Consider the following 22,828-nt stretch of genomic DNA (forward strand, 5'->3'; position numbering starts at 1 on the left):
CCAAGGCTTTCTCAGGGTGGCGGCGATGGCGAAAGCACGTCTCAGCCCGTTTCTGTAGAGTCCAAAGTTGAGGCTCATGAACTCCTCCATCTTCCACATAGCACGTCAGCCCTGGGTAACTGCAGAGTTCAGAGCAGAATGAGCGCTGGTTCTCAGACAGCCGGTGCGGTGCCGTGGGATGTAGAATTCCATACTCTGAGTCCCAGGGAAGCTCCGAAGCTCAGGACAAGTAGAGACGGAGCCAGGAGTCCCCGACGAGGTGCGATGTGGGGCTCGCAAGGACGGAGCGAGTCTGCCTCCTGCCCTCACCTCTGTCCTCCCCGAGGGCCAGGGCTCCTGGCCCACCATGCCTCTGCTCTCTGAGGAGCATCATGGGGGCATCTGGGTAAACGGATAGAGCCACAGGAAGGACACGGATGTCCCTACGCAGGGTGCTGGGCAGCACTTCCTACCACTTACAAACCCTCCAGCACAGGCAGGAAGACGGTGTGACAGCAGCCACGTGCGAGCTCAGCGAGGGCACGGCCCGCCTCTGCCGGGGTTCTCCCTGCATCCTGGCCAGTTGCTTCTCTGTCTGTTTCTGCTTGGCCTCAGTCCCCAGCGGAGTCGGGCTCTCCCAGCTCCCTGACCCCCAGAAAGGAGCAGCCCTCTTCTTTGGAGGAAGCTGTTATCTCTGGAATTCCTGGCTCGGAGCAGGCCTGTCCAGCGCTGGTGGGACAGGCGTGCTTCTGATTGTTTATCCTGAAGCCTTTGTGTCCTGCTCCAGGGAAACCCACTTCCACGCTGTGGTTGGGTTAGACCTGCAGGTCATCAACCCTGGGCGCTGCGCAGGGACCAACCCGTCACTAAAGTGATGCCTGCTGTGCCCGTGATTTCTCTGCAGCGCTCTGCAACCCGGGCCCAGCCTGTGCCACTCCAGAGGACAGGTCACAGGGAGCAGTGTCTCTCTCCCCAGCCAGCCCGTGCGCCCCTAGCCGGGCCCCTGGCCGATCGCATCTGTGGCCTCAGTGGGCACTGGAGGGCTGAGGCTCAGATCTGGGCTTCTCTGTGCACAGTTAGCATCCCTCATACCATCGTGTCAGAGTGCTGTCATATTTGTCTGTGGTCAAGTAAAATGTAAAAGTGGAACTTTGGGGTCAAAGGTTCAGATTTTTAGAATTACAGTGAGGCAGCTTAGGTGATAAATGGTGTCTTCTCATCCCAACCATGTCCTCCATCCAAGGGGGCCTTACTTGAAAACCCAGGTCGGTAAAGCTCTGCTGACTGGATTCCAGGCCAAGCCAGGAGGGTCCTTGGGGGAGGGGCTGGCCGTGTCCCCTGTGTGTGTGTGGGGGGGGGGGGGGCGAGGATGGAACTCTGGGCTTCCCGGCCATTCCCAGCCGCACTGTGGGCGTGCCTGAGGAAGCCAGGGAGCCTGGATCTCATCAGAGGAGCCCTGGCTGGTCAGTGCCTCCATCGGAACAAAGAGGGGGCCAGAGTTTTCTTGGGTGGGGGGCACAGCACTGCACGTTGTAGCAGCAGAACCCCGGCCACCTTCCAGCAGCAGTGAGCTTGGTTTCGGTTTGGGGCACCTTCATTTTCTTCCTTCCTCTCTCCCTTCACCCCCTCCCTCCTTCTGTCATCCCTACCCCCCTTCCCTTCCAGGTCCCCCTCCTCAGGCCCCCCCCCCCCCCGCTTCCTTCCTTCCTTCCAAAAATGTTGCTATTTATTTGAAAACTGTCAGACAACCAGACGTAATTGGGATGACAGAAAGCAGAGGTCCCCACACTTGAGCCGGGGCATGGGGAAGCCCAGATGGCTGCCTCCTCCCAGGTTCTGACTCAGGGGGCCCGGGTGGGGCCTCAGGTGCTGCATCTCCGATAGGTCCCCGTGAGGCCTCTCCCCTGGGAAGGACACTGTGACAGCCATTGGTTTAAAGAGCCCACGTCCCACCTCCAGCCCCAACCACCGTCCGCGTACAGCCATGTGGACCCCAGAGTCCCCACCCAGTTTATGTGAAGGCAAATCTGAGCAAAACCCTAGCATTTCATCCTCAAACATTTGAATGTGTATCAACAAGGATGGTATTGGGCAGAGGAGGGAGGGTCCAGGGCCCAGACCTCAGGCTGAGGGGATGAACTGTGGGCTTGTGGCCACCGCCTGCAAGCAGGGGAGACAGCGGCCTAGGCCCCCAGGGCCGTGCAGCAGGCCCCTGGTCAGGAGCTGCTGGGGACCAGAGCCTGGAGAGCCAGCAGAGGTCGAGAGCGAGCTTGGGCGAAGTCGTCAATGGAGCGGCCGGCACATGCCCACTGACGGCTGGCTGGGGGGTGTCACGGTCCTGTGTCTAAACTGTTTTTTTGCACCCCGAGCAGTTGATACTTTGTCTCCTAAATTCCATAGATCTGTCTGCTTTCCTCCATTCGTGCCATCTCCCTTGAGGTTGGGGACTGGGGCGGGTAACACGGAGGCCATACCCCAACTCCAAAACCCCCGGGCTTGGAGGTGGGAGGTGTGTCCAGGTTTTGGTGAGCATCCTGTGCATGTGCCTCAGGGTGACGGCCGGGTGGGGTTCTTCTCCAGGGTTGTCTGGCCTCTGGGACCACGTGGGTCTCTGTGGGACCGTGGGCCCCTGACCTCCCGCAGTGGCCTCACAGCTGTGCCTCATCCTTGGCCTGTGGTTCAGCCAGCCCTCCCCCCCTCCCCCCGCGCTCATGTTCACAGCCTCGCCCATCCTCCCAAAAGCAAAAAGCAGTCTCTTCTCACTTGCTGGGGGCTTCCCGCTGCCCTCCCCGCTCCTGTTCCTGCACCAGCTTTTAGCCAGAGAGATCTTTCAAAGTCAAAAGTCAGGCCCTGCTGTGTTCCTGCTTAAAAGCCTTCAGTGGTTCTACATTCCTTCAAGATAAGGTTCCAGATACAGGAGCTGAAGGCTGGGCCTGGACCCCAGCCCTGGGGACTTCCCACCAGGCCACATGCCCTCGTCCCACACTCCCCGGCCCCGGCTCTCTCCTCTTTGCTCCTCAGGGTCTGGCTTAGGGCTCCGTCCCCTAGGAATCCCGCCCGACACTAGCATTGGGTTAAGTTCCCTCCTCCCCTCCAGTCCCACCGTAGCACTAGTCCCTTGTTCATGCTCACCAATTGCTTCGTCTGCATCCCAAGACTTTCAAACCGCACTTTGAAAGTCCTTCCCGGGCCGTGGGCAGTGCGGTGAGTTCCTGTGGCCGGGCTGGTGACCTGGGCTGGTGACGGCTGGTGAGTGGTGGCCCCCTGCAAGCTAAGTACAGAAAGTGAAAGTAGCATTTGGAAACTCTCAAACCCTCTGACATGGCTGTGACCTCAGCGTGCAAGTGTGTATTTTACACAAGTCGACGGTGATGGATTTGCCCTGCACCGAGGAAGCGCTGGCCTGAGGCCCACTGGCCCCTGAACCGACAGCAATTGGAAGGTGGGGCCGGGCTCAGGCGACTGGAGGGGATGAATTTGGGTTTGCATGTCACTGTGGCGGACCGTTGCCATCTTATATTTTTGTTCATGTAAAGACTCGCCCATATCAGATATATTCTCACGTGAGTGATCGTTATCTCCTGTGCTCCGCGCCGGGCTGTTTCACGTTCTTGGCAATGTCAGCGTCTTAGGATGAAGCGTGTGGCGAGGACTCCCGCGCTTTTCTTGGAAGCATCTCCGGCTGGCGTTGGGGCTATTCTGCTGATAACAGCCTCACGCTGGCGAAGTTGCCTGCGCACAGGTTTTGTGCTGCAGCGCCGACCCCCAGGTGCCTCGGGTCCTCGGCCAGAGCCCCACAAGCATGATCCTTGCCTCCTGCATCCTGAGCGCTTTGCTGTCCGCGTGTGAGTCACGTGGGTGCTTCACGAGGAGGTGATGGCCAGGATTTGAAATTGCATGGAACTGCACATGTATCTCCTGTCTAAATTATCATCTGTGGACCAAGTTGATCTGTCTTTGAGGTTGGCTGGCTGTGTCCTTATAAGGAATTTATTCTATAACTTGGTTTTGTTCGTGTGGTTCCTTTATCAACCAAGCTCATGTCCTTCAATCGGGGGTTGTCCTCAGGGACAGGACAGACATGTCGGGCTGGACATGAGGACCAGAGGGGACGGCAAACCGAGCAGAAGCCCTCCCCTGGGTAGCTGGGGTCTGTTGGGACATCAACACACTCCTGTCTCCCTCTGCCCCCTCTCACAGCCCCTTCCTCTTACATTCCACTCCCCTTCTTCCTCCATGCCCTGCCTTCTCTTTCCCCAGCCCCCCTCCCAGTCCCACCCCGCCCAGCTGGTGGGCCGTGGCCACCTGGTCTGGCCAGTGTAGACACTGAGCCCACAGGCTGCTGGGCGGTGGCTGCCCTCCGTGTGAGCGTCCTCCTCTCACTGGCCGGTCCATGGGTGTGGAGAAAGCACTGCAGCCAGTGTCAGTTTAATGAACCTTCCCTCCCCCTCCCCTCCGGCGCTGCCCCTCACACTGTTCAGAAAATTGAAAATGGCAGTGAGGAAACAAGTGCTGACACAGCTGCGATTTTGACACCTTGATTTGAAGGAACCACATGAACAAGCCAGTCACCGCTGACAGCTCAGCTATGGTCAGTTTTCCTCTTAGATGAGAATTTAGAAAAAAGATGAACTTAATTCAGTACAAGCCTGGGATGGGGTGATGGATGACCCTGACACCAGGACCCGCCGTCCGGACATGAGCCTGCCACGTGGGAGCCCACCGTTGGGGAGACCCTGTGTGACTCAACACTCGGCCACCTCACTGCTCGCTGGCCCACCCACCACCCCGGAAGCCTGGTGCCATCCCCAGTGGCCCTGTTTTAAGGTTCTTCGGGGAACAGTGGGACGGCTGAAAAATGCGTCTACAGATCTGGTAGAAGAATTGCGAGGGTAGCCCCGAAAACTGAGTGGATGGAAGGAGGAATGTGTTTGACGCCAGGGGACCTGGACCCGGACACGTTGTGCCACTCGCCTCCTGAGTAGTGGGTGAGCTCGAGGTTGCGCAGCACGAAGCAGCGTTCAGGTGCCAGGTTCCCCGGCCCTGGTTGGCCCGGGTCAGGCGTTTCAAATACTCGCAAGCAGAGTACGGAAAAAACAGCCACAGGCTGAAAGATAGGCTCTTCTTTAATGTAACACTTCTAACAGCTTTGGTCTTGGTCTTGGAAAAGATGGCTTCCAGCACTGCAGGTGTTGAAGGGGAAGCTGAGGGCAGCAGGCTTGTAGAGAGGTGACCAAACAGGAGTTCTGGAAATCTGGGTCACAGTCCCAGCCCCCCGCCCTCGGACATGTCTGGCAGCCTCTCCCAGCCTCCACTTCCTGCTCTGTAAAGGGAGGGATTGAACCAGTGACCCATGGTCCCATCCTGCCCAAATGTTTCGCTTCGTGCATTAATCTGTTGTATCTTCAAAGGAAGGCAGGCTGCCCGGTCCTGCCACTTATGGGCTGGGTGACCTTGGGCAAGGTACTCACCTTCTCTGTGCCTTAGTCCCCTCATCTATAACCTGGGGATGTTAACTGTATCTACCTAATAGGCTATTCGGTAACAGTAACTGCTTAATAGAGCCATGCGAGGAGCACATGGCTAATGTAACTAAGGCCCTTAGAATAGAGCCCGTGGCGTTTGGTAAGGGCTCCGTAAATGGCAGCAGTCGTCATTACTCGTAACTGCCACTACCACTGACCCTGTTAACTCGTACGAGTCTGCGATGCATTCCTGTATATTCGCTAACCTCTGAACAAGGTTTCCTTTCAGTAGCATCCTTGCTACCCAGGTACTTGGAAGGGGCCACCGGTCTGTGTTCTAACACAACTTCCGGTGTGTTTCAGGCGGAGGCCCGGCTGGCAGCGAAGCGTGCGGCCCGCGCGGAGGCCCGAGAGATCCGGATGAAGGAGCTGGAGCGGCAGCAGAAGGAGGTAATGCCGACCTCTCCCGGTTCTTTCCACGGGCGGTTTAAGGGTGGGTAGAGTGTGCGAGTGCGGGGGCACCTGTCCATCGGACACGGCTCATGATCAGCACGCACTGTGCCTGTGACTCCTGTTCAAGGTCAGGCCAGGGAGGGTGCATAGCACAGATGCCAAGCGTGCCTGTCCCTGCCGCCCGGCCTGCGGGATCCGGACAGCGCCACTTGCCTGCATAGGTCCGCCCAGCCCGGCTTTCTGGCTCTGCACTTCAAGCTCTTACTTCTGCGAGAATCCCGATCCCCTGAATTAAAAAGATGAAAGAAGAACAGACGATTATGTTTTTATACTAACTAAACTGTTTTGTTTAAAAATGTTTTTGCACTTTTTTTAAATTAAATCTTTATTGTTGAAAGTATTAGATAAGTCCCCTTTCCCCCCTCATTGACCCCTTATAGCCCTTCCCCACTGCCCACCCCAGGCCTTCACCACCCTATTGTCTGTGCCCATGGGTTATGCTTATATGTGTACAAACTCTTCCCACCACCCACCCTTCCCTGTTTTACACTTTTTAATAGGTTTCATGAAGCCTGAATCCCAAGTGTAGTACAGAGCACAGAATAAACGCCATGGACAATAGCCAGGGAAGAAATTGCCGCCCTCCCCCCCCCCCCCCCGGGAGAGCGGATAATGATGTGTTTACACACCTGTGAAAGGTGTTTGCTATTATTTTCATAGTCTTGAGCTGGAGCCAGAAGTCATATGGACAGCTGAGGGCTCTCTACCTGGCAGTTAGAGTTCTGAGTTTTTCCAGGGCTTTTCCATGACCTTGAGGTCATGGGGGAATGAGGGCGTCCCTCGCTAGGGGACCCTGTGCTCCTGTGGGCCACACCCTTGGAGACCATCCGCCCCAGGCCCCACCGAAGGCTCTGCTTGTTGAGAAAATTTGAGAGTGGTGTGTTGGAAAGAGCTGGCCAGCTGCCTTCCCCGGGGCTGGTTTGCGTACACAGTCTTGTTTGGTTCCCGCAGGCAAATTGTAAAAGTCCAGCCGATGTTTTAAAACTTGTGAGATTTCAGGAAGAAAAAATAAAATCTAGATTTCCAGTTTCTCTTAAAACCATTGCAGATTCCGCACTTTCCTGTAGGGTGAGGCTCCTGGGTGACTCTGGGTCACGCTCTGCCTGAGGGGACTGTCACTCCCTGTGGAGGTGTGTCCCTGGGGAGGGGCACGGCCAGAGGTGAGTATGGGGAGGAAAACCTTCCTTGTGGTTTGAGGAATAGGTAGAAGGTCATTAGAAACTCAAGCGCAGAGGTCCGGGTCCCTGAGAGGCCGCGCCCCGCGCAGCGTGCTGGGCAGGGACTGTAGTGTAGTGGTGCTCGTGCTGTGTTTCTGTGTGAATATGGGCTAAACAGGTGTTTGAAAGCAGGTTACCACGTCCCCGCCTTGCTGGAAATGCAAATACAGTTGGAAGCAAGTTCTGGTGTCCATGATACTTGACTCTGAATTAACTGAGTGCTTTCATTGTTTGTATTTTTTTCTCTTAATTCACTGGAAGAAGCGTGGGTTTAGCATTTTCTCAGTGCCCTGCCCCCTAGAATTGCATTGATCATTTTTAAGTTGGAAATAATGATTCGGACTTTGAAACTTCCTGAGGCCCGATGATTCTCTGGAAGCACCTTCCTGTCCATTATCTTGGTTGAGGGCAAGGACTGGAACCTGATCAGTACCCGCCCACGAACTCGGGGTGGGGGAGGGGGGTGAGCCTGACCTGGAGTGACTCTTGAGGTTCATGCAAAGAAGCATTTTCAAATCCGAAGTCAGCTGTTTGGCCTGGGACGTGGAGGAAGGAGCAGGTCTTGTTGAGCAGGCCGTCGTCACATACCTGAGAGGGTGTCGCCTGAGCTTAGGAGCCACCCTGACACCAGCAGCCTCTGCCCACATGGATGGACTCTGATATACATCACAGTCATTGGACGCCGCCCAATAGAATAGTTCTTTTAGCCTGAACTAAAAGAGCTGGGTATTTGAAAGGACAAGTTGCTTTTTCAAGCCACCTGGTGTCGATGTCCCTTTGAATACTTCTGTTCATTCAGTAGACACTTGCAGGCCCTGGGAGCCCCTCCCCTCTGCTCTGGAAATCAGAATGGCAGCAGGGGGTCAGGGCGCTCCCTGGGTGGGCAGTGGTCGTCTGGGCAGAGGGCCTCAGAGCTCAGGGTGCCCACACGGTGGGCAGAAGCCCATTCTCAGGATGCATCACCATTTGTGGAGGCAGGTGCCAGCACCAGGAACCTCCCACCCTCTCGGTGGCTAATGGTTTTGATTGGCTTTTCCAGTTCTCCAATAGTTCCCAGTCCTTTTTATATTAAGGTCTTAAAAGAGCTCTAAGAAGAATTTGCCCCAAGTTTTTGTTGCTGTGCCAGGTTTTGCCACGGTGATTGAGTTTCAACACGGGATCTCCCCTCCTCCCTTGAACTGTCCCCTGAGCTCTGTTGTTGGGGCTGAACCAACAGCTCAGGAGAGAGGGGACAGTGAGTCTTAGGGGCCCGACCTTCGGTGTTCGTGGGGGTGTTAGTCATCGTTTTTATAGCTTCTCTCACGTTTAAGAGAAAGTGACTTTCACCGAGTATACAGTGTAACATTTGTACAAAATCAAGGTGAAACTGAGTTACAACGTATATCAAGCATGTCAAACTCGTGGCCGGCGGGCCGCATGCCTTGACCCACCCACTGGGAGTTTGACATGCTTGTGTATGTACATATCTGTCTTCCAAATTATACATTTAGATGAAATCTATCCTCTCCTTAATTACAGACAGAATTAATTTAAATGTGCACTTGATAACCTAAGCAGGTTCTTGCAAAGTTCTTGATTCAGACAATAAAAATGAAGTGGAATTAAGCCAAGAAACCGTGTGTTTGAATGGTGTCCTTTACACACCCAGCCATGTTTCTCTGTTTGAGTCAAAGGAAGTCGTCTTCTGTTTCATTTTAATTCTACAACCCAAGGTAACCCTGCCTGTTAAGTCACGGCCCTTTAATTTTGGTAGTGCGAAAGGGGTCTCGGTGGCTGTCACACAGGGCCGGGCACCCCGAGGCCAGCGGGGGCCGGCACCTGAGCGTTTACAGGGCTCAGGGCCCATGAAGCCTGGCCTGCCCTCGGGTGTTTAGTACTTGCTAAGGATCTTGGGCTTTGCAGAGAAAATCTGATTAAAACCTGGAAAACCCGATTAAAAACGCCACCGTTGCCTCCCTCAGTCATACACACACGTCTCATTTCGTCCGTAGATGGCATTGAGATTTTGAAATTCCTCATCGTGACGGTGGGTTTCACTCCCATTGAAAAGACTTCAGTGGTTCACAGGGGCCAGAGGTTTTTGTCGATTCCACCGCATGGGCCGTCTCACACGAAGGCAGTCTGGTGATTTGAGTCCTCTGGGCACCCCGCTCCCCAGCAGAGATGCCCGGGACACGGGACAGGGTTTCCGTGCGTGGGATTGAGCTGTGGGAGGAGGGGGAGGGGGGCGTGGCCTCCCTGTGAGGAAACACCTTGGGTCACGTCACTGTTTATCTGTCCCGTGTGCATCGTGTGTCTGTCCGTGCTCTCACTCCTCACGGACGGGCAGGGACACCGTGAAGACGCCTCCTCTGCTGAACTTGAACTCCCACTGGGGTCAGGTTGCAGGCCTGGAGACCGGCCCCCACGCTGTGAGTGGTCGGGTTGTGCAGTGACAACCAGTGTGTGTTCAGGGGGAATCGGAGACAGGGACTCGGGTCAGCACAGCCCGTGGGGACCTTGCATGAAGGCAGCCGAGAGCAGGAAAGCCCAGTGGCACCTGGCAGGTGAGCGCAGAGCCGGGCAGGGGTGCAGGGTGGGGTGGAGGCCCGGCTTCATCCTGGGGTTCATGGCCATCACATGAGCCCAGCAGCGCTGACTTACACAGGCGACAACTTTGCTCTCACGCATGCAGGGCCTTTGAAGTAGGAGAGCACCACACTGAAAGTGTACATTTGAAATAAAACGTGTCTTTTACTGCTAGTCCCCGAGAACTGGGTGGGGCAGAGGGGAATGGCAGGGCCATCCTGGAGCCCGGGGGCGCCGTGTGGCAGCGCTGGGCTGGGGACTGTCGCTCACAGGCTGTGAGGGGGAGTCCGAGTCTTATTGGCAGGTGAGGAAATCAGGCCTTGGAGAGGCGGATGGTTTTACCCGCAGCCAAGAAAATGGCCAAGATTTCAATCTAGATCTGAAAAAGCTGCAAAGCTTGCAGCCTTCCCAGTACACCCTCTGCCTCAGAATCGGTGCATGCTCAGCAGTGAAAGCAAACAGAAACCGAGGGCAGAGTCGGCACGTTAACCGTGGGGTGAAACTGGCGGTGAGCGTGCCGGCACTCGAAGCAAAGGGGGCCGCAGGCGAGCCGCACAGTCCTGGTCGCTTCACAGGGGGAAGCACACCTTGCCAAACAAGTTCTTCTCTTGGTGCTGAACTGAAGGCACAGTCTCATCCACACAAAATAGGCCATTATATTAACTAGTCTCACAGAGAACATGGAAGCAGTGGCTGCTCTCCTGCTGTTTCGTGATCTGACCACGTCCGGGAGTGAGGGGCGTGGGGGTGTGCCTGTGTGTGCCCTCCATAACGGGCCTCGTCACCAGTTCAGATGGGGAGGACTGACTTCCTTAGCTTCGCTCTGGGGGCTGTTTAAGCGTTGTGAGGACTTGCTAAGGAAGAAGATATGTAGATGCTCTTTGGGAAATCCAAGTGAACCTCTTATTTCCCGTGAGAACCTACACTCATAGGAAAACAATGGTGATGCGATGACCAGGGTGCATCTGACTTGATAAACAGTTAGTTGGGGATACTATGTTTGAAATAGTCCTAACGGTGAGTGCACACACCTGTGCTCGCCCTTGTAAAACTAGAAATGCCAAGTTTCCAGTCCTACCATTCGGCAGTGCCTTGAACAATGCCTGACGCAGTCCGTGTTTTGTGGGCTGAGTGAGTGAGTGAAGCAGGTATCTCTTACCTAGTGATTCCTACAAGATTAGGAGAAACCTCTGAAGTAAACTGCTATGTCAACGTATGATAATAGGCTTTTCAAAGATACATTTCAGTTATATTCTAGGGCCACCCTGCTTAGCTGGAGGTTTCCTGGTGTTCTGTCGGTATCCACCGGAGAGAGAACAGGAGGGCACCGCTCTTTGCAGTTTGTGGGTTTGACCCATTCGCTTTCTGATCAGGTTTCTGTACTTTTCTGTTACACTTCTATTGCTGTGAGGAGAAATTTTAAATTGAGGACGAAGTCCTTTGTCCCGTTCATGGTAACAGGTTACAGACTTCTGCCTTAGAGTAATACCAGGATTCTCATGGAGACTCCGGTGAGCGCGCCGTGTTCTACTGATAGATCTGTAACGAATGTCAGATAAGTTATGAAATGACCAGTTCTTTCAATGAGACTTCAAACGTTGTTTAATTCATACTTTACCAATTAGTCACAGTCCCCCCCCCTCCCCCAATGTACCTCTACTCATACATATGGGTACTTGCAAAGCCTTTCTGTCTGGTGTATCTACTTTCTAAATTGGATTTTATATTTCTCTTCCTGTTTTTCTTGCCTTCTCTATAGATCTATCAGGTCCAGAAGGTAGGCTCTCCATTCCTGGTTTTCTGTTTGCATGCACTGGTTTTCTCCTGCCAAGGGCCTGGCCGCTTTTCAGAAATAATGCCTTTTGCTGAAAATACATAGAAGCCCTCACTGCTTCCCTCGCTGCTTTGTGTGTGAAGCGACTTCAGCGGGATGCTTAAGTCCCCACCTCTGTCTGTGAAGAGCAACTCTCCTCGGACGCATGTGTGTGTGCTGAATGCTTTCCTCATCTTCGTTTTTCTCAAGAAATCAGAAAACTGTTTCTTTGAGGGGGAAAAAATGAATTCTAGGACAAAATTAAATCACATTTCAGAATTTGGGAAATCCTTTGAAATCAGGTATTTAAAGGGAAAGATTATCCTTCCATATAATTTTATTAGAAAACGTTAAAAACATCAGTACACATTACCATATGTTAAGAGATTATTACCTTACTATTAAAAATCCTGAGTAGGAAAGAAAATGATGACCTAACGAAACAATTCTGTGGCTTCCTGTCAGCCTGCTTCTGTCCTAACATTGAGAGGGCTAATGTGTGGCTGTTTCCCAGTGTTTTGTAGAAGCAGCTGAGGTTCAGAACTACATGCACTGAGCAGGCCAGACACGGAAATTAAAGAGAAAAACACCAGGTGCATGGCCCTTGATTCAGCAGGAATGAAGGGAGGAGTGAGAGGTTCCCTGGGAGTTTATAGAACGTGTACACAGTCTCCCCATAAATGGGTTTCGTTTGTTACATATGACACCTATAGTTTCTTTTTATACACTTACTCACTTTCTAGGTAAAGAGCAACTATGTTTTTTCTTTTAGAGCGGCTAATAATTACATTTAACTTCAAAAGTTAGGACGTGGGGGCCCTTTCGACACACTATTTAAAGTGCTGCCCTTGAGTTCCTTTGCTACCTACAGCCCTGAAATGCCTTCCCGTCCTGCCCCATCCCCGTCTGCAGCAGTACCACCGGGAAGAGGGTAAAGGAATCACTTAAGTAGGCACCAGCATCTCTTGTTAGGTTTTGTGGGGTCTGAGAATTAAAATGTGACCTGAAGCTAGAGCCAGGCACATGTACAGTCTCGGAGCAAAGGCGGCAGGTAAAAGGAGGGCGGGAACCCAGGCTGTACCCCACAGAGCAGGCATGACTGTCCTCAGACCGACACAAGAGACGGTCGGCTGCCACTTGGATGCACTCATTCGCTACTCGCTCGAGATCGCTATTGTTTTCTTCTCACTCACCCACCAGTGAGAACTTGGCCAGAATGGAAATTTGTATGCGGAGTGAAACCGGTCCTCCTCGCAGAAGCAGAGACACATTTGTATAATAAAGATGGGTCCAAGGTCACTGCAAGGACGAGGACAGGGAGGCAGGGAGTGTGCTCTCCAGCCCGTTTGGCTGCTTGGAGTGACGGCTTCTCTTCTATGGAATCAAAGCTATTTCTGAAAGCCAAGCACCTTTTGCGTTCCTCTGGCCCTCCCTTCCCCTGCATGACTCACCGGCTAAGCTAACCCTACTAGTTCACCTCTGAAGTGCGGGGTGCTTCCTGGAGTCCGCTGTGCCGGCCTGCAAGCTAGCGCCAGGGCAACTAGCAACTGCACTCGCTGTTGGTTTCTGGGGTCTCCCTCCTTCCGCGGGAGGACGCGGAGACACAGCGAGAGTTCCAGCCGCTGTTTATCAGGCCACCTATGAACTAGATGGAAAGCTTTGGATACTGGTTCTCGTTTTTATCATGAAAAGAGCAATAGTGTGCAGGACTTGATAGAGTATTGGCAAAAAGAGTAATAGGAAAACATCTCAGAGAATACCTTTGGGATTTAAATCATATTTTGTGAACTTATATGGCCCTTCTCCTTTTTAAAAACCCGTTTTCTATCTTTATAATTAAGCCATAAGATAAAGGAGGTCGATGGCATTACGTTATACTTACCTGGAATCCAAGAGTGAGCGTTGGGCTAATATGAATTGAATGCACAACAGCTTCAAGCTGTTGGATTTTACTTAATTTGATGTTAAAACATGACTGGGAAGTGTGTAATTGTCTTTCCTGTCGCGATTTATAGTCTAGGGCACATCACTCATAGAAAAAGCTTTGGCTCATGTACTTTTGATACTGCAGTTCTGTACTGGTTGAGTTTTTAAGGCGTTGCTAAATTCTCCCTCCTGATTTTTCCTCTTCCAGTTCTCCACTTACACCACCTCTAAGCGGAAGGGGCAAGGCCGTTGGGGAGCTTAAACCTGGCCGCCCTTCGAAAGAAACGGAGACTGAACCCACTGTAGCAGCATCGGGTGGCGGTCCCTGTAAAATAGCCCCAACAATTCGTTTTACTCCTCACACCTATTGTTTACCCTTCCGATGAGAAGGTTGTACTGTGTAAAGAGGAAAATCACATCTACGTTACAGAGGTGTGGTTGGTAGTTCCTTGATTTTCTCTTTGGAAATTCAGGGCAAAGAGAAGAGTAAAACCCCGTTCTTTGAACTGTACCTGGGGTCCCCCTGCCTTTGGAATTGTATTTAGTAACAGGGACAGCCGGTCTGAATCTGCTTTTCTCACTTGGACCGACCGCCATAGTTTAGACAAGCCAGGTGGAAACATGGAGGCATTCGCTACAGAAAATCAGAACATAACTTGCAAACATTATTTGTTCCCTGTACAAAGGCCTCCCCCTCCGTAGCTGTAAAGACGCCCAAAGTTTGTAAGTTCAGCAGGGGTATCAGAGAGCAGGAACAAGAGCGCCAGAAATTGGGGGGCAATCGCAGTTGCTCCCTTTCTGCTACATTTCTGAGGCGGAGAGCCCTCGGAACCAGTATGGGGGCTCCATGTGCTGTGGCTCGGTGTCCATCCTGGTCTCTAGGCCCCCTGGGCCCCAGGAATGCATCGTCCTAGCTCCCTGGGCTTGCAGGTGGGAGCGGGTGGGCGGGGTGTGTCCCGGCTCCGCTGCCTCACTGCTTTGACTTGGCGTGTTCCCCGCACCGTGTGGCCTGGGCAGCAGCTTGGGAATGCATGTCACACAGCTCCCTTTGCATTTACCATTTCCCTTCTCGCCTAATTGTCTTTCCTTTCTGTCCGTAGAAATATTATGGGCTGTACACGAAATGGGGTGACATCGAGCAGTGGATGGTAGGCCTTGGATACGATTTTAAGAAACTTGCATGGTTTATAATTTGATTGTTACACAGTTTAATTACATAAATAGATTCCTGTTGCATCATAATTTAATCCCCAGAGATTTCCTGCCATTCCTCTTGCGTCTGGCCTGGTTGTTTACCTCCCAGCGGAGGCCTGGGTAGGAGGGCCCTGACCAGGCCTTTGGTCTGGTCTGTGCAGCTGACTCTTGGAGTGTCCAGGCCAGTGTTTGTGGAGGTCGACGCCCCCCTGGCCTCCTGGGGCAGAGTGCTGTCCACTAGGGACACTCGGGCCAGGCGTGTGTCCCAGGCGTGAGGACTCACCCATTTCCATCCTGCCTCCCGGGCTCTGGTTGGAACCCAGAGGCCACAATGATGCTCCATTTTCTTCTCTCACTATTGTGTTCGGCTGGCTGGTTACCCTCATTCCAACCTTTACCTGCCCTCAATGTTTGCCCTGCCCCCACCTCACCCGGTGTTCCCACTGAAACCCCTGTTCTCTGGCGAAAACATTCCTGTACCTTCTCACCATTTCCTAGAACAGCTTCTCCATCTTCCTATGTCAGTTGAGAGCTAGCTCACCCCTACCCTGTCCTTAGGACCCTCCCAGGAGGGTGTGGGTGGCCCACCGCCCACTGGGTGCTGCCCATGGTCCCGAGAGGACATGGCTTCTCCCGTCATTCATCCATGCACCTGAGTGTGCCCCCTCCTCCTGTCCTTGTCACCAGCCTCCTGGTCATTGTCACATACCTTTAGCACTTGAGAATCTGGCCAGTGTGGAAATGTCCTGCTAAATATCCCTGATACATAAAATAATCTAAGGAAACGTAAAATTTCTTCCTAACATCGCAGGTGCCTGCATAAAATACGAAAGGCAGTTCTGGAAATACAAGGAGCACACACTTCCACTGTTTAAAAAATGGTGAACTACAACCTTCACAACGTGTGAGCCATCGTTTTAGGCTTGTGTGGCACAGGCAGATGTCCTTGTAGCCAATCTCAGGACACCGTTGAAAGGGGTCGTTGGTTTCTGTGCCACCGAGGAAGAGAAAGGCTGCTAGTTATCGTTGTGAGCAGCTCTGTGCCGGCTTCCCGGTGTGGAAATGCATCTGGGAACGCACACAGTACACCAGAGAGCGTGCGTCCTTATGGCTCTTTCACGGACATGGTTTCTCTTCTGACCCCCAAGGGGAGGAGAGCAAGGCTCTGAATGTAAGGAAAAAAAGTGGGTGGGTTGACATGGACCAGACTTTAGAGGTTAGAAAAAAATTAAGGCTCGGCTTCCCCTCCACCACACACTTGTTTTGAAAGCCAAGATGAAATATGCCAATTATTCACGTGCTTCAATACCTCCCTTTGGAAGAAAACATTTCTCGCCGGCAATTTAAGTGAAGCCTCTAAGCAAAGGCAAAGGAAATGTGTGCCATTTATATCAGGAGTGCTGTGCGGAGGCACAGCTGGACTGTCAGAGCCTCCCTGTGTCCGTCTCTAACCTCACGCTCTCTCCTCCTTTGGTAGGAAGACAGTGAGCGCTGCTCGCGCAGATCCAGAAGGAACACCTCGGTTAGTACTGCATTCATTCACTACTTAGGCGTTAGGATGGAAATCTAATTTGTATTTTTAGTGATATATATATCACTAATATATATATTACCTCAATGATGTTTATTAAAGAAGTTAATACTGATATTATTATGTAAACAAAGACAATGAACTCAGCTTTTAGCATTTTGACCTAACTTTGGGGAGGGGAGAGTGTTGGAGAAATTTCTGAGTATTACTATATTCATAACAGTTTTAATGCTTCTTTTGCTATCGAATACCCACGAACACTTCACAAAATAATGTGCATCGAGGCTACGTCGTTGTAGACTCCGGTGAAGTAAATAACAGCACTTTAATAAAATCAATCGAAAGCCCTATCATCTGGAAACAGCCTGCTATAAACAGAGGCGCACAAAGCCCGAGCTGGCTTGGACCTCGGCTCAGGGCGAGAGCTTTTCGGAGGCTGCCAGTCGGCCCCACTGCTGTGGTGTCCGGCCAGCCGCCTCCGGTCGAGAGCTGGCGTGGGCTGCTTTGTGTTGCATTGTCACTTCATGCCTGTTCCATCCTTTCTCTTACTAGGCTTCTGATGAAGATGAGCGCGTGTCAGTGGGTAGTCGCGGAAGCCTGCGGGTCAGTAACCTGAATGCTTGCGTCTGCATGGTTCAGTTATGTCCCAGTCCTTCGCTTTTCACCCCTGCATTCACACGTCCCGCTCATTACCCCTTGTAGTCTTGTAGTCAATATCCAACTGACAAGATCTATGCAATGGCGGGGGTCTCCTGGTTGCTGTAGAAAGATTACACCAGCAGTGAGGGGCATAAGCATAGGCACCTGGACTGTGTCTTTCTCCAAGAGTGGAGGTCACAGTGTTTTTGTATGTCTGTCCACATCACAAAACTGCCACATCCTGGTGAAGTTGGCTGGGCGTGGCTGGTGGGATAAAGGCGCGTGTGAAGGAGCAGGCTGCCAGTCATGTGCTATTTGCACACACACTCCCGGCCGCATCTGAATCTCAGGTTCAGTAACTGTCGGTGGAAGTCATTCTTAGTGATGTTTCTGCGGCCGCCTCCTGTGGGAAGTGGGGCCGCCTGGACCCCGGGGGCCGCGTCTGCTCGCCTCCAGGAAACGCTCCTTTCGTCGACTTGGTGAAATCTCTTCATCACGGTCGCTTAGTGGCTGATAAACACAACAACATATTTTCCTTGAACTTTCCAAAAATATTCATAATTATATTTGAAAAAGTTGCGTGCTTTGGGAAGTGACGTAGGGAAACTGTGTTTTTAAGGCATTGAATTAATTTGCCAGTTTAGTTTACCAAAGGGCTGAAACTGCCCCTCACTGCTGGTGGTCATAGGGCTCCATGCAGCCACCATGTGTGACTTAAGGACCGCCGAGAGCAGAAGGCTTGTTTTAAGTCACCATGGCAACCAAATCAATGTCACACCTAGACTTCTTGTAGGGCACTAAAAATGCCTTTGATTCTGCTGTTCTAACAGTAAATTGTGAAGGGGCTACACTGTTTCATTTCTTTGCAGGTGCCAGAGGCAGATTTTAGAGGAGGAGTTAAAATTGCTCTAACTGCTTCAGATTTTAGGAATTCTAGCAACATCTGCCGTGGAAGTTCTCTTTAACGTTATGGGATTTGTGGTAGCTATCACTCTAACGTAATTCCTTTTGCAAAACATGAGCTCCTAGGAAGCATGATAAAAATACAGTTTTGTTAAGATGTCCAGTATTGCCCGTTTTCTGTTTTTGTTACGTCTGTCTTGGTTTTTAACTGGTTCTTGGCACCTCTCTTTTCTGCCGTTTTCCTGGTCCATCCTTACTCTGGCAGTCGCAGCCTGACCTGGAGTCTGGGGGTCCCTACGGCTGGGTGAGATGTTGGGGTGACTTGCCGTGTGATCCTAGTGGTGTCATGTGACAGATAATAACCGGCGGTGTCCTCACTAACCTCATGGGTGTTTGTCTAAAAAGCCGAGTGCATCTTTGTCAGAAAAGACACACATGCCACCCACCAGTCTCTACCTGGGGGCCGCGGGCCAGAGGCGGGTGCAGACCAGAGTGCTTGGTCTTCTCCCTGGAGCCTCCTGGGCGCCCTCTGACCCACCTGGTCGGGCTCTGGGCCCAGACTGGCATGCACACACTGTTTGAGCACCAGCGGTTTGCCACACACTGTGCCAGCAGCTCTGAATCCCAAGGGAAAAGATGATGTCTTGCCTTCAAGGAACTCAAATCAGATCAAGAACTGTAGTTCCTTTAAAATATTAAATTTAAGGTCATTTTATCTCATAAAGTCCATTGTTTTCTAATCTGTATCCATTCAAATTAAACATAAAACCGGGCTCCTTTGCCAGAAAGACCCCAGTCCCAGCAACAAAAAGAAGGCTTTTGGTTCAAATTCAAAAGTATCCTCTTACGTCTCTCCAGGAGTTTCTGTGCTGTCTGCTTTCCGAAGCCCATAAGCGTGAACCACACGGAAGAAAATCCCATCTCACCAGAAAGTGCGCTGGGCATGAACGTGGCTCGGTACTACGATCCTGAGAGTGGGTCGCACACCCTTCCCTTTGGGAACTTTTTTAGAAGCATTTGTGCTTTATTCATTCTGTTGCATTTCCAAATTATTTAGCAAATATCTGTGTTTAAAAATAGGTATTTTTATTTTTAAGTTGATAATGCCATCCACCCACCTAGCACCCTGGATCCCTGGAGCCTCCTAGTGGGGCTGCTGTCTCCACGTAAGGGCAGGAGAACTCCGGGGGTGGGTTGTCAAGGAGATGCTCGGTCCAGCCCAGCCTCGAGGTCCAGCCACTGGGGCCTGCTGTGGACAGTGGGAGGTGAGAAGCACCTCATTAGACTGAAAAAGCGCTCTTCCCAGCGTCTCCTGGGCCACCTTCCACAGTGACACTAGCTTTTCTGTGACACGACCATTTCTCGCCACCTTTCTATTCTTTAAGTTATTAAATGTATTGGTGACACGTTTCTAAATTTTTAGCCTTTTTCCAACTGAAAATGAATTCCTTTTGGGGCCCAGCCCAGGGGCGCGAAAGCGTGTATGTGTTGGTGACAGTCAGGAACACCTTCTGGCGCTCACTCTCATTTTCCGTTTCACTCCTTTTTACAACCAAGTTCCGGGCATTGGGGAGTGCACGCGGGAGTTTTGATTTTGCCTTTCTTCTTTTGTTCCCCATCTCTCATGCCCTTGAAGGCTAGCCGTCTTTTGCCTCGATAGAATAATAATCTCACATTGTTCATCAGAAAAGCTGACAGTTGAGTCGCGTGGGCAAGTGTGACGTTCGCGGGTGGAAGTTCGTGGGTGTTTTGCGAGCGCTGAGCGGTGGTTGTGCGCTTCCTGACTAATCGCGAGTCACGAGTTAGAGCGATGGGTTCTGGTGAAGCATTAATTTTTGTGTCTTCTCCTCTTTTAGAAAATGCTAACCTGTGCATGCCCAGTGCCCTCTCTGATAGCAGTGTGTCCCCATGTCTCTGCATGTAAGACTCACCCGGGGAGCTCATCCAAATGCATGTTCCCGGGCCCCTGGGTTCTGATTTCCTGGGCCGGGGCCCACGGTCCTCAGAGGCAGCCCAGGTGACCGCAGTGCAGGTGGCCTGCACAGCCCAGAGTGCGGGAAACGATTCCGTAGAACAGGCTGGTTGCACATCAGAGGTCTGACTTAAGGAAGTTCTGTCTGTGGACTTCTTATTCTGATTTTCAGCTCTCTTGACCCTACCACAGCACATAAAGCAGCCCCACCCATCAACATACAACACACAAAACCATCTGGAGGAGCATAGCTGGTGTCTCTCAGAAGGTCCAAGTGCCTGTCACTATAGAGGTGTGGTTAAGAGCCCATAGATTTGGGAACCTGTCCTAGGACTATATCCCCCATGACAGAATTCTCTTCCACCAGAAAAGGGTGAGTGTTCCCCAAAGCCCTCAAAGTAAGAGTTCCCTGAGTGGTCATGAAAGGCCGAAAGAAAAAGGGTGATGGGTGAGAGAGGACCCCTGCCCGGCCCCCACCCACCCTTGCTCCGTGCTGCTGGCCTTAGAGAATGAGACCAGAAGGAAGGCTTGCCTACAGCAGCCTGCGCTTCCTCAGCAGCGGCGGAGATGCTGTGTTTATATGTGAACCGTTTGTATTCCTCACTCATGATAGTACAGTAAAGGTTACCCGAAGTGGCTCCATGTTAGCCTTCATGGTTACATTTTTTCCAGAAACTAGCTTTTAAACAGATAGCAGGAGAATGCGCCTGAGGTCTGGAATATTCAAGTCCCTGACACGGGTTTCCGGATCACATACTCTTTGTTAGTGGAGAGAAGAAATGAGACTGAGTAAAATTCCTGCCCATCTCTAAATATTTTTTCTGTTACACTTATTTCAGAAATTTTAATATTTCCCCCAGAGTTTTCAGATTGAATGCTGAGGGATTTCTACAAACTCTGACCTAGAAACTTCAAGTTGGTCTGTTGTTGGGGTTTTTTTTTAGTCGTATCAGAAGTAAACACATAATTTTATAGTCAAGGTTCCGTGAATCTGGATTTATAATCTGTCCGGAAATTCGTTTGCTTATTCTGCATTAATGTCATGGCTGCAAAATATGGGCGAACGCCTCCCCTCCCGTTTTAATCAGATCTGACCCTCACGGTGGCCTTGGAAAGTATACGTTACTGTGCACAACTCCGCAGCCCAGGGAGAGGGCGTCTGGGATTCAATAACTTAAGGTCACATGACAGAGCTTCTGTTTGGAATTTGGACTTGTGTCCCTGACCCCTGGTATCTCCCGCCTTTCTTGCCTGCTCTGTGCCCTGGCCCTCCTTTCTCTGTCACAAGAGCTGGTATGTCTTTGTCACTTGACAGCTGTTAATCAGCAGACACGTCCTCGTAGATGAATGAGCGCAGCTTAGACAGCCCAGCGCGTTGGGTCAGGGGAACTTGAACTGGGAGCAGAGAAGAGAAGTGGCGGGCAATAATGAACTTGATCGTTCTCATTTTCCTGGAGGACAAATTATGAAATATGTCCTCAGATTTTATTTTTGGAGTGGGGGGGGAATAAGAAGACTGGGTGCATGAAAAACGAATGTAGAGGATAGAGGATGTATCCTACTATTTTTCCATGACGAACTTTTAAATTTCATTATAGATTGAATAGAAGCTGTATCTGAATTTTCTGAATAAAACTTCATAACGGGCCACGATTATCAGGGACTAACCCCGAACCCAGAACTGAACACTGACTGGCTCGGGCCAAACCATGACCCCCCTTGCCTGGCAGGCGGGCTTCTTGTGCGCTGGGATTTCCGCAGCACGGCCATCAAACTGGGAACGAGAAGAAACTGCCCGAAAGCTACTGCGCCCAGGCCCATGGGCTTCTTCCAGAGGAGGGATTTTGCCTTAAGGCTTAGATACCCTGTAGTTACAAGTGACACTGAGTGGACTTTCCTGGGGTGCAGAGGAGCAGATGGGAGGCGGAGGCTGTCCCGGGCTCTCACTCACCCGCTCCCCTTATACCTGGTTGGTTCTTCCTTGCTGATCTGTATCTATCTATAATCTGCCTTCATTTGTGTGCTGATGTCACTTTCTAATTTTCTTCATTGAAACAGACAAATGGTTACGATGGAGAGTTATATGGATCACAGCCCCTGAGCAGAAGATCTGGCAGGGTTAGTACAATACATTTGCATGGCACAGAATTCAAACAGGTTGCTGCGAAGCTTTTAAAAATACTGCTTAATCTAGCTGCTTTTGTTTCTGTGTTACACTGGTTCTCTTTTTATTCCCCCCCTAGCACATGACCAGAATGAGAGCTAATGTTTTTCAACTAGGAAACATTCTCAGAATGTTAGTCTTCTGACATTCTAAGTGGTAGCGTAAGAGATTCATATTGATAAGAATCCCTAGGTTTAAAAGGTCTAGAACTAAAGGTTAGCTCTTTCATTATTTTATGGCCCCGTATGTGTATATTATGTATGTTCAGCTTTCAAATATACTGAAATTTGACATTTCCACCCTTCCACGTTTCTAGTTGTAATTTTAAAGACGGGCAGAGCCTGTGTTTTCCTGGATACCAGCGTTGGAATGCTCACAGTGCAGGGTTGGAAGCAGAAGGAAGTCATCCTGGGGCGGGGGAGGGGGTGGAAGGGTTGATGACCAAGCCTGAGTGCGGGAGAGGAGCCGGGGAGGCCTAGGCATTTATCAGGGAGGCCTCTGTGGATTTCAAAAGGCTAAATTGCCTACATTTTTAATTGTTTCATGACCTGCTGCAGATCTGTCGTACATTATATTATGTAAACTCTTCCTGTAATTAATGTTTGCTTTACTTTCTTTTACTAGTTGTGTAACATAGCATTTCTTTAAATTTATCTTAATTATATTAAGCTATGTCATAAGTAGACTTAAGTTCTGTGGTCAGGTTTCAAAGGGGTCACCCAGCCCCACCTTAGCTTTCTGAAACGGCTGATCAGGTTTCCCCTCCTGCCTGTTAGGGATTGCATATACTCTGTCTCTTGTCCGCTTTTCTCCTTCCAGGCTAAGAAAAGCATCCTCTCGCTTACAGGCTGCCTTCCTACTTACGTGCTCTTTGCACAGACCTCCTGTGGCCTTCCTCCAGCCTGTTACGTGTTTCTTTACGTTTCGGTCCATTCTGGGACAGA

At 51.2% G+C, this 22,828-nt stretch overlaps 1 protein-coding gene across 20 annotated transcripts in view; it reads left to right on the forward strand.

The window, feature by feature from the left end:
• Positions 1 to 22,828, forward strand: part of LRRFIP1 (LRR binding FLII interacting protein 1) — a 112,813-nt gene that overhangs the window by 48,346 nt on the left and 41,639 nt on the right. For 11 of the 20 annotated variants that reach the window (XM_081095823.1, XM_081095817.1, XM_081095813.1 and 8 more), the window contains exon 2: positions 5,808 to 5,894. In XM_081095823.1, coding sequence (XP_080951949.1) covers positions 5,808 to 5,894 — 87 coding nt within the window. Of the gene's footprint in view, positions 1 to 5,807; positions 5,895 to 11,501; positions 11,520 to 14,581; positions 14,630 to 16,152; positions 16,198 to 16,758; positions 16,810 to 18,013; positions 18,053 to 21,778; positions 21,839 to 22,828 lie in introns of all 20 variants that reach the window. The other 9 variants (XM_081095820.1, XM_081095812.1, XM_081095827.1 and 6 more) reach the window with 3 other exon arrangements.

The sequence above is a fragment of the Myotis nattereri genome (genome assembly GCF_964212035.1).
Source record: "Myotis nattereri genome assembly, chromosome: 7".
In the NCBI taxonomy this organism is placed as follows: Eukaryota; Metazoa; Chordata; class Mammalia; order Chiroptera; family Vespertilionidae; genus Myotis; species Myotis nattereri.